Source organism: Oryzias melastigma, linkage group LG3 (genome assembly GCF_002922805.2).
Source record: "Oryzias melastigma strain HK-1 linkage group LG3, ASM292280v2, whole genome shotgun sequence".
In the NCBI taxonomy this organism is placed as follows: domain Eukaryota; kingdom Metazoa; phylum Chordata; class Actinopteri; order Beloniformes; family Adrianichthyidae; genus Oryzias; species Oryzias melastigma.
The window spans coordinates 6,647,376-6,660,582 of NC_050514.1; the positions used below are offsets into that span (position 1 = coordinate 6,647,376).

Sequence of the window (13,207 nt, forward strand, 5' to 3'; positions counted from 1 at the left end):
TCTCGTTCTTCCTGCTCCTCTTTTATCTGTTGAAGCTCTGGTTCCCCCAGTTCCTCTTTTGTCTGTGTAGGTTCTGGATCATTCTGTTCCACTCTGAAGTTCCTCTGCTGGTTGCAGAAATCTTCCTCTTTTATGAACCAATGCTGGGGGAGGACTGCAGGGACACAAATACAAGAAAGTATGAGACCTTTGAATGTTTTTTGTGTTGTTATCAAATACATTTTTAATCACCTCAGTCAGAAGCCCTACAGTTTTAAACTTTAAAAGTCCATCAGTCCTACCATCCATTTCCTAAATCCTCTAAATCCCTTTTGGGATCATGGGAATCTTGAAGTCTACAGGTGTAGATTTGCGTTGCAGGACAAAGACTTGAGTCATTAATTCTCCATCCATCCATCCATCTTCCTCCGCTTCATCCAGGACCGGGTCGCGGGGGCAGCAGTCTGAGCAAAGATGCCCAGACTTCCCTCTCCCTGGCCACTTCCTCCAGCTCCTCTGGGGGGACCCGAGGCATTCCCAGGCCAGCCGAGAAACATAGTCTCTCCAGCGTGTCCTGGGTCTTCCCCGGGGCCTCCGCCCAGTTGGACATGCCCGGAACACCTCACCAGGGAGGCGTTCAGGAGGCATCCGGATCAGATGCCCGAACCACCTCAACTGGCTCCTCTCGATGCGGCTCTACTCCGAGCTCTCTCCGGGTGACTGAGCTCCTCACCCTATCTCTAAGGGAGCGCCCAGCCACCCTGCGGAGAAAACTCATTTCAGCCGCTTGTAGTCGGGATCTCGTTCTTTCGGTCACGTCCCAAAGCTCATGACCATAGGTGAGTACTGGAGCGAAGATCGACCGGTAAATTGAGAGCTTTGCTTTCTGGCTCAGCTCTCTTTTCACCAAAACGGACCGTTACAGCGACCGCATAATAGCGGACGCCGCTCCAATCCGCCTGTCGATCTCACGGTCCGATCTTCCCTCACTCGTGAACAAGACCCCAAGATATTTAAACTCCTCCACCTGAGGCAGGAGCACTCCACCCACCGAGAGAGGGCAAACCACCTTTCTCCGGTCAAGAACCATGGCCTCAGATTTAGCGGTGCTGACCCTCATCCCAGCCGCTTCACACTCGGCTGCAAACCGCCCCAATGCATCCTGGAGGTCCCAGCATGATGGAGCCAACAAAACAACATCATCTGCAAAGAGCAGAGATGAAATCCTGTGTTCCCCAAACCAGATCCCCTCCAGCCCCTGACTGCGCCTAGAAATTCTGTCCATAAAGACTTTGAACAGAACCGGTGATAAAGGGCAGCCCTGCCGGAATCCAACATGCACCGGAAACAGGTCTTACTTACTGCCGGCCATGTGAACCAAACTCCTGCTCCGGTTGTACAGAGACCGGACAGCCCTGAGTAAGGCTCCCCAGACCCCATACTCCTAGAGCTCCCTCCACAGGACACCACGGGGAACGCAGTCGAACGCCTTCTCCAAATCCACAAAACACATATGGACTGGATGAGCGAACTCCCACGAACCCTCCAGCACCCTGGAGAGGGTGTAGAGCTGGTCCACTGTTCCACGACCAGGACGGAAACCGCACTGTTGTTCTTGAATCTGAGGTTCGACTATCGGACGGACTCTCCTCTCCAGTACCCTGGCATAGACTTTCCCAGGGAGGCTGAGGAGTGTGATTCCCCGGTAGTTGGAACACACCCTCCGGTCCCCCTTCTTGAAAAGGGGAACCACCACCCCAGTTTGCCAGTCCAGTGGTACGGTTCCTGTTTGCCACGCAATGCTGCAGAGACGTGTCAGCCAAGACACTCCCACAGCATCCAGAGACTTGAGGTACTCAGGGCGAACCTCATCCACCCCTGGAGCCTTGCCACCGAGGAGCTCTTTTACTACCTCGGTGACCTCAGCTTGGGTGATGGACAGTTCCACCCCAGTGTCCTCAGCCTCTGCTTCCTCAACGGAAGGCGTGTCAGCAGGGTTGAGGAGATCCTCAAAGTATTCCTTCCACCGCCCGACAATGTCCCCAGTTGAGGTCAGCAGATCCCCACCTGCACCGAAAACGGTGCCTGCAGAAAACTGCTTTCCCCTCCTGAGGCGCCGGATGGTTTGCCAGAATCTCTTTGAGGCCAACCGATAGTCCTTCTCCATGGCCTCACCAAACTCCTCCCAGGACCGAGTTTTTGCCTCCAACACAGCCCGGGCCGCAGCTCGCTTAAACTGCCGGTACCTGTCAGCTGCCTCTGGAGTCCCACAAGCCAGCCAGGCCTGATAGGACTCCTTCTTCAGCTTGACGGCAACCCTTACTTCCGGTGTCCACCACCGGGTTCGGGGGTTGCCACCACGACAGGCACCAGAGACCTTGTGACCGCAGCTCCGGAAAGCAGCAGAGACAATAGAGGTGGAGAACATGGTCTACTCGGACTCTATGTCACCAACCTCCCTCGGTACCTGCTTGAAGTTTTCCCGGATGTGGGAGTTAAAGACCTCCCAGACGGAGGGCTCAGCCAGACGTTCCCAGCAGACCCTGACAGTACGTTTAGGTCTGCCGAGTCTTTCCGGCCTCCTCCCCGGCCAGCGAATCCAACTTACCACCAGGGAAGGGATCAGTGGACAGATCAGCCCCTCTCTTTACCCGAGTATCCAGAACACACGGCCAGAGATCGCCTGAAAGGACTACAAAGTCGATCATCGATCTTCAACCTAGGGTGTCCTGATGCCAGGTGTACTGATGGACACCTTTGTGTTCAAACATGGTGTTTGTTATGGACAAACTATGACGTGCACAGAAGTCCAACAACAAAACACCGCTCGGGTTCAGGTCAGGGAGGCCATTCCTACCAATCACGCCCCTCCAGGTGCCACTGTCATTGCCCACGTGGGCATTGAAGTCCCCCAGGAGGACAACGGAGTCCCCCGTTGGGGCACTTTCCAGTACCCCTTCAAGAGACACCAAGAAGGCCGGGTACTCCGAACTGCTGTTCGGCCCGTAAGCCGAAACTACAGTCAGAGACCTGTCCCCCAGAGTCATTAATTTTACGACTTTAAATTCAGCTCGGATTTTAAAAGCCGTAACTCGTGACTTGCATTGCTCTTCCTGAAGCGGACTTAGTAAGATTTCCCATCAAATACCTTTTGGACAATATTTCTGAACAAAGTAACAAGTACTCCACACAGAGAAATCCAGACCATGTCCTCAAACTAGATGGGTCTTCACTGGAGCAGTTTTGTTGATACTGGAGTACACGAGCATTTTTGATTTACCTCGGTCAAGGATGTACTGGTCTGGAGCACAAAGAGTGCAGGATGAGGCAGATGAAAAGTCTCGAGACAGATGGGATAAAAATCAATCATTACCTACATTTCAGTGATAACAAGGCTCTCAACAATGACGGAAAGCTTTTCAAAATTGGCTTGATTGTTGACTCACTTCTTCCCAAATTTTGAGAGGCACCCAGCTGCAGGCAAACATTGCGGATGTCATGGCGGATTGATGTAAGGCGCTCCGTCATGGTCGATGGACATCAACCTGAATACCGGAAGTGGAAGTCTCTCTAGCGCCCCCTCTCGTTTTTAACTCTTTCAAATCAATAACAGTCCACACTTTTATATTCAATGTTAAATTAAGATAAATCCATTGTGCCAGCTCAATGTATTAGCTTACAGTTTGACCGTTTTTGTGAATACAAATATTAAGTCGGCAGCAAAAAAAAGTACATTAGATCCAGTTTAAACACAGCAACTATTAATTTGCCTTGGGCTAAACATTTTTTTCCTTGTTCGTATAATTACTGGCAATATCTGTACTCTCTTTTGTCTAAAATCTAAATTGCAGTTTTGCAAATATTGTAGGACTAAACTGATAATCCGTGAAGGACTGGTTTACATTATTAAGTGATTTGTCATCGCTCGTGTCTCCGTGGTCGCACGGCCATCAGAGCTGATTGGGCTCGAGCCGTGACGTCACCAGCCACTGGAATGTTACGCTCGGAGTGCAATCACATGCACATCGTGTCCGCTTGTTTCAGTGATTAGAGTATGCGACTAGGGAGGAAACTGTCCAAATTTCTTTCCAAATTTCAAACACAGAAAGGGGGACAGAGAGGACAACTTGATAGAAAATAGAGCAAGTTCCTGGAAAAGCATTTCTTATTTGTCAGATCTGGCAGAACTAAGAAATGCAATTTGCTCAAATGTAATTAATTTATTTTGCCTTAGTATTCCCTGCTCCTGTTTAGTGGATAGGAACACGTTTTATTTTTAGCGTTGTCTTGTGATTTTAATGTATATTAAATGTTATTTTTTAATTGTATCTAATGTTTATCTTGTATGTTCCTCTTCAGGTCTGCTTCTAGTGGTGAGTGGATTCATAATCGAAAACAATCCAGCATTTACATTTTAAGGCAGTAAAATTCTAATTTTATCATATGAAGATGACTTTAATGTGTGATTCAATAAAAATCATGTTTAACATATTTTAGTGACCGGTCTCTTCTGTTTATTCACTGTTTTAGCATATATGTAAGACAAAATGAAATGTGGGTCAAAGTCAGATCTGTACAAAATTTATTTTAGAAACAGATGAAATTATTCAAAGCATCACAAACATTAATCATTGACAATTCAGAATTGGTTTCCCTTTATTTAAAGTAGGGACCTCTTTAAACGTGTCAAGGTTAGAAAGTCCAGTTATGAAGAAAAAATATATAAGAATTTTCTAAAAAGAAAGCAAGTTTCTGGTACTTTAAAGAAATGACAGCAATGTGCATTTCTACCACTAGGGCAGGGGTCGGCAACCCAAAGTGTTGAAAGAGCCACTTTGGACCAATACAATAAAAAACAAATGTGTCTGGAGCCGCATAAATTGAAACGGCTTATAAAAGTCTTACATTGTAAGTAACACATAGAGAATGTGTCGAATAAACGATTATTTAAACGATAATTTCTCCTGCTGCGTGTCCTCGTGTCATATCAGTTTCATTTTTGGCCTCATGACAAGTTGCTTAGACATTGCAGCGTCAAACTATCTGACAAAAGCTGAATAGCCTCATTATGAACATTTAAGCTTTTATTTTGACATCCCTCAATGACACAACGAGAGGGGCTCCTGATCAGTCTCTTCCTCATTCTCACTCCAGGTGCAGGAAGAATTCAAACATAACAGGACAAAATCATAAATGTTCAACAAATGTTCAACAGTCAGACAACAAAACACATTGAGGAAAACCCAAACTTAAATCCAATTCCAGTCAGACAGGCAAAAGAATGGGTAACCCACAATTCCTTGCGCTGCCAGACCGACAGCAAGCCCAGCGTGCCTGAGACCATCACTACAATATGAATGAATTACAGTTTGTTTCATTGCTTTGATGAAATTAAAGAAATGCAATAAAGAAATACGATTTTTGATGTCATTTTTATTTAGAGGATTTGAAAAAAAAACACAAAAATGTAACGTGCACCTTTAAGGTGCTTCCACACTGGCCGCGTCAATCAACACTTTCAATGAAGAGTCAATATAAGCGCGTGCACACCTAAATTCCTGCCCTCCAAGTCTGGAGCGCGCGTGAGTCTTATAGTCAGACATTTAAAAGGACAGAGTTGTGAAAACAAAAGTCTTCAGAAAGATTTGGGGGATTTTCAACACTTTTACTTTCGGTTCTCCCTGTTGTAGATGCAGATGAGCGCTAATGAACAGTAAAAATACAATAGAAGGAGAATCTCCGCCACGCACCGCACGCGGCCGGTGTGTGAGATCTGCACATCGGCAGCGCTCAGCAGGTGGTATCCACACCGGAGCAGCGCGGTCACGCACGCAGTGTCAGGGAGGAGATTCTTCTTCTATTCTTCTTCTACTGTTCATTTGCGCTCATTTCATCCTGGTGTCATATTAACCTGACTGGACACAAACCGTAATGATTCATTTCTCCTTCGTGATCACGTTTGGTACTTCTGTGCTTTGAAGCAGACTCCGCCCACAAGCAGCTCCCGCGCTGAATCTTCAATCCGGTTCAAGATTTCCACGCACAGTTACAGCTCTGAGCTGCTGCGACTGTGCGTGGAAATCTTGAACCGGATTGAAGATTCAGCGCGCTTAATGCGTGCCGATTTGTATGTGGAGCTCGTGACCCGACTTCAAAACCCGCGTAGCAACGTGCGCTCACGTGCGCTCCAGACGCACGGGCAGGAATTCTGCTGTGCGCTGACTCAGCCGGCGTGGAAGCACCTACACTCATCTCACAACAACTGGAAAACGTAAAGGATGTTTGTGTCATGTTTGTCCTCCTACAGAAATCGTATTAAAACAAAAATATTGTGGCAGCCTGACTGTTAATTTAGAAATAGTTCCTTGTTAGAGGGTGGAGTCAGTGTCTGTTCTTGTGTTGCATTATGGGACTTGAGTGTTTTACCGGCACCATGAGTGAGAGTGGTGTGTGTATGAGTGAGGCTCCTCACAGTGTCCGCTGTTCTGTGGTGCTGTACTGTTAATAAATGGTGGTCAAAATGTTGACACCAACTGATTTACATGGCCTGCGTGCGACGCAAGTGATCTCTGGATTCAAACCTGCTAGTCATCTGCTTGGTTCTGCTACCACCCAAATCGCTACAATATATTTCCTTCCAACATTTTTCATTATTTTCAAACATTCTTGAAAAAGCGCCAATGAGCCACAAGGGAGTGCTTAAAGAGCCGCATGCGGCTCCGGAGCCGCAGGTTGCCGACCCTCGCACTAGGGGGAGCAAAGGAAACTCAAGAGATCAAGAAATAAACACGATGAAGGCCAAACAAAGAGCTTATGATGACTTATATGCTAGGTTGGGTAGTAAGGAGGGAGAGACTGACCTGTACAGACTAGCAAGGCAGAGAGACAGAGACGGGAAGGACGTGCAGCAGGTTAGGGTGATCAAGGATAGGAAGGGTAATGTGGTGACAGGTGTCAGGGGTGTAATGGAAAGATGGAAAGAATATTTTGAAGAGTTGATGAATGAAGAGAATGAGAGAGAACAAAGAGTAGAAGAGGTGACGGTTGTGGAGCAGGAAGTACGAAAGATCAATAAAGGTGAAGTGAGAGGGGCTTTGAAGAGGATGAAGAGTGGAAAGGCTCTTGGTCCTAATGATATACCTTTGGAGATATGGAAGTGACTAGGAGAGATGGCAGTGGAGTTTTTGACCGGGTTGTTCAACAGGATCTTAGGTGGTGAGAAGATGCGTGAGGAATGGAGAAGTGTGATGGTGCCCATTTTTAAGAATAAGGGAGATGTGCAGAGTTGTGGTAACTACAGAGGAATAAAGCTGATGAGCCATACAATGAAGGTGTGGGAAAGAGTAGTGGAAGCCAGACTAATAGTGAATCACTGATGAAAATATAAACAAGATTTCTCTTTATACAAATGGTTGTGGTAATTGAAATCAACATCACCCACATCATTAAAAAATATTTTTACTTGACATTTTTTTTCATTTTATTAATTTTTTTCTACTAATCTTTATAGTTTGAATGGTAAAAATCAGACATTTGCACTTATGCAACAAAAGAAACTCATAAGTTCAGGCATCATAAATCATCTCTGGTTATGTGTTTTATTGCTGCCTTTAAATGTTAACTTCAATTTCAATCTTATTTATTTCTCTGGGATAGTGAGAAATCAAATGAGCTCAGCTGCTATTTTTTGTTGTAAAGACAGATGTTGGAATTATCTACAAAGCTAGGAGTATACAAATAAAAATACAAATGAGAAGCAATCAATTGAAATGCCTATTGTTAGAAAATAGACACTCTACAATTAATATAAAATACATAACTGGAGTTTTTCAAGATTTACTATCTCCCTTTTTTCATTTCATTATTTTATGTTGGGTTGCCTACATGATAAGAAGGTATTCTTTTTATGTTGTGTTTTTTATTTAAGCTGAGGACAAATGTTTATATGAATATTACAACTTGCCTGTATTGCATTTTTAAATATTAAATAATAAAAATGATAAATAAAAATGTAATTTGAATAAATGCAGCAGGTTTGGGTCTTCCAGAGATGAAGAAAATCCGAAACGTTTCAAAACTAATACAACATGTGAAAACCAAAAGTAGCAAAAAACAAATTCTTGATGTTTGCAAAGCATAGACTGTTATTTTATATACAGTCTATGTTGCAAAGTCAAATTTAACAGGCGCCGAAGTACTCCCTAATGAGATTTGGCACTCTCGCGAGATTTCTATGCGTATAAATTGCTTCGCCGCCGTCCTTCGGCCTTTCTCTCAATTTTTTCCGGTGAAGGTGCAACAGTTTTCGGTCGTCCCGAAGCCGGGTTCATCCGACACCATCACCAACCAGGCTGATCTGAGGCCAACCTCCAAAGCAGCGACATGCCGCCCAAATTCGACCCCAACGAAATCAAAATCGGTATGTTTTTAGGCTCCACGAGTTGTAGGAGCCGGTTGACAGACGAGGAGGGGTCGCTGTGCGCAGGCTGCCTCCGCGCCTGTTGGCTTGTGGGCCTTGTGCTGAAAACGGTAAAGAACGGACACAAAACTAACTCAAGAGACGAGATGGTTTAAATAAAACTCATTTTGGGTGGATATTGCGTCGGCGTGAGACGGATAACCGTAAAATGTGTCTTGTGAGGCGGTTCTGTGTGCTTCACCACGTGGAGGGCATTAGCCGCGGTGCTAACTAGCTTGCTCTATGCAAGTTTTCGTGGTTAGCCGAATTCTCTCTTTAACTACTCTATAGTGCTAGATTATTTTGTGCCCTTGATTTTTACATACAATGCGGATAGAGACCCGTTGATGTCCGAGGGGCCGGGTTCGGCCCCCAGATAGTTTTATTTTTAATGGCCACATGCTGTTCTCATTTTTACTTGTATATTTTTTTTGAAAGTTAATTAAGATTTAAGTTGATTAATCCTTGAATAATATTCCTGCCTTTTTATTTTTAATTATGGCAAAGTTACTGTTTTAAAAATTGGCATTCTGCAAGCTTTTTGGACAATTTTTTTTTTTTTTTTTTGTATTTACTGAGATTTTTTTAATGCTATTTTTGGAGTTTAGCTAACACATGATCTACATGCTAGCTGTTTTGACTAATTCAAGCTTTTTGTATATTTTTAAGTTTACCTTTTTTTAAGGCTAATTAAAAAGTTCTTATATTTTAGCTGACTATCAGCCTCATTGTATTCAGCTAACAATTTCAGCTATCAGCACTAGAATCTTCAGGAGCCAAATTCAGCTTACAGCATTCACACTAGCATTATCACAGGTAATGTCATATACCTAGTTCATAATTATGTTAAAGTTGCGGTTTTTAAGATGTAGTTTTGGTCTTCATTAAATGTACATCCTGTTTGACCCATGACCTAAGGGGTTAGATGTTGCCCCCCCTTCGATTGTGTTGTCACCGCTGATGTAGTCTACTCTTGAGTAATAATCCATGTTCTTGAACATTGTTGATGGAAATTCTGAAGAAGGCAGATTTATTTTAGTGTAAGTAGTAACAGCTCACTGGCTTTGTGGTGGAGTGTCCACCCTCAGGCTGGAAGGTCATGAGTTCAAATCCTGGCTGAGTCAATTATTCAACATAAAGACACAGCTTTAAATGAGGTGACTAGTTGCACATAATTACGGTTAAAATACGTGCAAGCAATAAAGCAATGTGCATTTGGCTGCACATAAATGCGAATAGCATCAGTCTTGCATTGATTTGAGTGTGTAGAAAAGGTTTGGGAAGCAGCTGAACAGTCGGCACGAAGTCTAGTGACCATGACTGTATGGACTTGTCATGGTGGGTAAGAAAAGAAGGCTGAACTGGTTTGATACTGACACACTGGAGTTGAAATGGGTTTAAGATATTCTCTTCTCTCCTCTAGTGTACATGAGATGCACAGGAGGAGAAGTAGGAGCCACCTCAGCTCTGGCCCCCAAAATTGGACCCCTGGGTCTGGTGAGTGTGATGGCTTGTACGCTGCTGTCGGGGCCGGTTCCTAGCTGAACAGCTTTTGTCTCCAGTCTCCCAAGAAAGTTGGTGACGACATCGCCAAGGCCACCGGAGACTGGAAGGGCCTAAGGATTACTGTAAAGCTGACGATCCAGAACAGGCAGGCAGCAGTAAGTAGACTACTTCTATGGCTAAAGAGAACATGGAAGGACATGTTGTTCTTTTTTTTTTCCACCAGTTTTTTTTTTAATCTGTTGTAGACAGTAGGACATGATTGCAGTGGACATGATCAGAAAGTGGCTGCAGTCTTGAGTACAGAAAGCTTTGCTGTGTTGACGCCTTTTCTTTTACCAGATCGAGGTGGTCCCCTCTGCATCTGCTCTGATCATCAAGGCTCTGAAAGAACCTCCCCGCGACAGGAAGAAGGTTAAGAACAGTAAGTATCAGCATGGAGAGCTTTCCTCTGGGTGAGGCAGACATAACGCTGTTTCTGTTTCAGTCAAACACAGCGGTAGCGTGACCTTTGACGAGATCGTGGGCATTGCTCGTGTCATGAGGCATCGCTCCATTGCCAGAGAGCTTTCTGGTAAGAGAACAATAAGTCTGCTAAACTCAGCCTCCCGCCACTAGACCAGTCTGCCCCGTGACGCGGTCTAGTCCAGTGGAGGCTAAGAGTAACCCAGCTTTAGGAAACAGGGCTGCCCACATTAATGGGTGACTCTGTGCCGAAAAGTCTGGAACATAAAGTCAATGCTCATCAGGAATGACGACTGGGACTCATGAAAGCTTTTCTTCTCTTAAGGAACCATCAAGGAGATCCTAGGGACGGCCCAGTCTGTGGGCTGCACCATTGATGGCCGTCATCCCCATGATGTCATCGATGACATCAACAGCGGGAAAGTAGAGTGTCCGTCTGACTGAACTGTCGTTAAATAAACTTTGACTAAATTGACATCAGACCTCATTTATCTTTGAAATGAAGATGGTGAATGAACTGGTTTAGAGGTCCAGGTAGAGCTGGGTTAATCAAATTGATTAATCGATTTAAAACCATTTAAGCTTAATAGATCAATAATTGATTAATAAAAAATATAAATCAATTTAGCAAAAAGCTCAAGTCCACTAGTTTGATACTAACATTTAATGGAATCTGTCAACCTAAACATTCATCTTAATGTATCGGTATTTCTAAACAAATGTGTGAACTATGTATATATTTTAACACTTGTCCTGTCCAACAGATGTGGGCTGAGAGCTTCTTGTGTTGGGCAGATTTTACTGTCACAACAGGGATTTGAGTATAAACCCCTGTTGTATTTCATTGTAAACTCGATCTTAAACTGAATCCGAATCAATTCAGGCTCTTGTAGCCAGTAATTATAATCAATGCCCAGCCCTAGACCAGGTGAAACTCCACTAACTTACATTATTTGTGCTTAGTTAATTTGATGATCCTGAAGGGTGTTTTGGGAAAACTGCTAGATTTTGTTCACCTCAGCCTTGGTGATGTGACTTAAAGCTGGTTACCTGGATTGCTAAATTGGAGGACAAAAATACAATAAAATGTATTTGGGAATTTTCTTCACGGAGAAGAGTCGGTGAGGAAAACAAAGAGCCTTCCACCTCAATGAAGAATGAGGCTGCAAAAGCAGGTCCCTGTTCCAGAAAGGTTATACTCACCATCTGGTGAACCCTGAGCTGGAGGTCCACACCTGTTGATGCTGAGAATGTCCATTTCAAAACACCTGAAGTGTTGGTGCAATTAACCCTCTGCTGGAAGCTCTGAGGTAAGCATGTGCACGCTGGAAACACAGACCCTCTCAATGGATCACAGAACTCTTTTGCGAAAGAATTAAAGTCCATTTTGAGTCACTTTGGCAAAAAATAATCTGTAAATGTGAGTTCTAAAACATTCTCATTGCATTTTTTTTGTGATCAACAGTAGAAAAAAGCTTTAGAAAATGATAAATATATACTCAAGCACTGATTGATTCTATGATAAAGAATGACTATTTCTTGAGAAAAATTCCCTTTAAGGATAAAGTCATATTGTACATAAACTAAGAAATACATTTAGTTCCTGTTAAAATCCTAATCCTTCTGGAGCCAGAACAACTGTAAAACTCTACAAAAAAAACACTATTCAGACATTTTTATTGCATCCTTTCTGTAGTTAATAGAATTTTTTTAAACATTGTAATTCCAGATAAACACAATTTCTGTCATTTAAAGACTTTCAGAATGTTTTAACAGCTGTCAGTGTTTCTTTTGTCTCCATGCAGGCTTATTTTATTTAAATGGTCATGAGATGAACTTTCATCTAATTTGTTAATCTCTTACAGGTTTGGAATGTATTAAGAGATTAAGTTACATGATTAACTTTATAGCATATAAATCTAGTTTCACTTTTCTTTTAAGAAATGATAATAATACAAATGTTTTTGTGAAAACTTTTCTTAAATTCATTTATGCATATATATTGTCTGATCATTCTGGCCGACAGTCAAATGGTCTTCAGAGCTCCGTGCACAGGAGCACCTTGTGCTGCAGCTCCGTGCTCAAGGGTCTCGGGCCCCAAGCTGAATAAACCAGGACAATGATGATGGGGGCTTTGTGTCTCACTAGCGTAAATCTTCACCGCTGCTACAAGGAAAGCAACAACACAACGGACGACTAACAGACGACTGGTTACATGAAATAGAAGAAAAAAGAATGGTTGGGACTGTATTCTTAGATTTAAGTGCAGCTTTTGATTTACTGGATCATGAGTTACTGATAAATAAACTGAATAGTTATGGGTTTGAAACTTCTGCCACTGAATGGATTAAAAGTTATCTTGATAATAGATCATTCACGGTTCTGTTTAATGGCAGTTATTCAGAGAAGCAAAAGCTATGTTGTGGGGTACCACAGGGCAGCTGCTTGGGACCACTTTTATTTTCAATTTTTATGAATGATTTACCTTTTGTTTTGAAACATGCCACTATTGCACTTTATGCTGATGATTCTACAATCTATATGTCTGGCACTAATGCACATCATCTGAGTCAAGATCTCAATGATGAGTTGAGAGCAGTTGAGAATTGGTTTAATGTAAATAGGTTGGTCATTAATGCAGAAAAAACTAAATGTATGATGTTGGGATCAAGCTATTTATTGAAAGATTCACCTGTTCTAAATCTGTCTGTGAATGGGAGCCCAATTGAACAAGTATCTGAAGCTAAACTTCTTGGGGTTGTTGTGGACAGCAAAATGACATGGAATAATCAAATTAAGCAA

At 43.2% G+C, this 13,207-nt stretch overlaps 1 protein-coding gene and 1 non-coding gene across 3 annotated transcripts; both read left to right on the top strand.

The window, feature by feature from the left end:
- Nucleotides 1-8,241: 8,241 nt before the first annotated feature.
- On the top strand, nt 8,242-10,880 carry rpl12 (ribosomal protein L12). Of its 2 annotated transcripts, none has more exons than XM_024294710.2 (6): nt 8,242-8,398; nt 9,861-9,934; nt 10,000-10,098; nt 10,283-10,364; nt 10,428-10,514; nt 10,731-10,880. In XM_024294710.2, exons 1-6 carry the CDS (start codon nt 8,362-8,364, stop codon nt 10,847-10,849), a joined length of 498 nt encoding a protein of 165 aa, XP_024150478.1. In that variant the 5' UTR covers nt 8,242-8,361; the 3' UTR covers nt 10,850-10,880. The 2 variants fall into 2 exon arrangements, with proteins under 2 accessions (XP_024150478.1, XP_024150479.1); XM_024294711.2 differs by having other exon boundaries at nt 8,243-8,508.
- LOC112161329 lies at nt 10,548-10,673 on the top strand. Its single transcript, XR_002921859.1, has one exon. It is a non-coding gene; the product is annotated as a small nucleolar RNA SNORA65 (small nucleolar RNA).
- Nucleotides 10,881-13,207: the final 2,327 nt, after the last annotated feature.

Excerpts from the sequence above, each read along its gene's own strand:
- rpl12 (XM_024294710.2), top strand. The coding sequence starts at position 8,362 with ATGCCGCCCAAATTCGACCCCAACGAAATCAAAATCG. Across the intron at positions 9,935-9,999 it reads AAATTGGACCCCTGGGTCTG|TCTCCCAAGAAAGTTGGTGA; the intron begins GTGAGTGTGATG and ends TTTTGTCTCCAG. Across the intron at positions 10,365-10,427 it reads CAGGAAGAAGGTTAAGAACA|TCAAACACAGCGGTAGCGTG; the intron begins GTAAGTATCAGC and ends TTTCTGTTTCAG.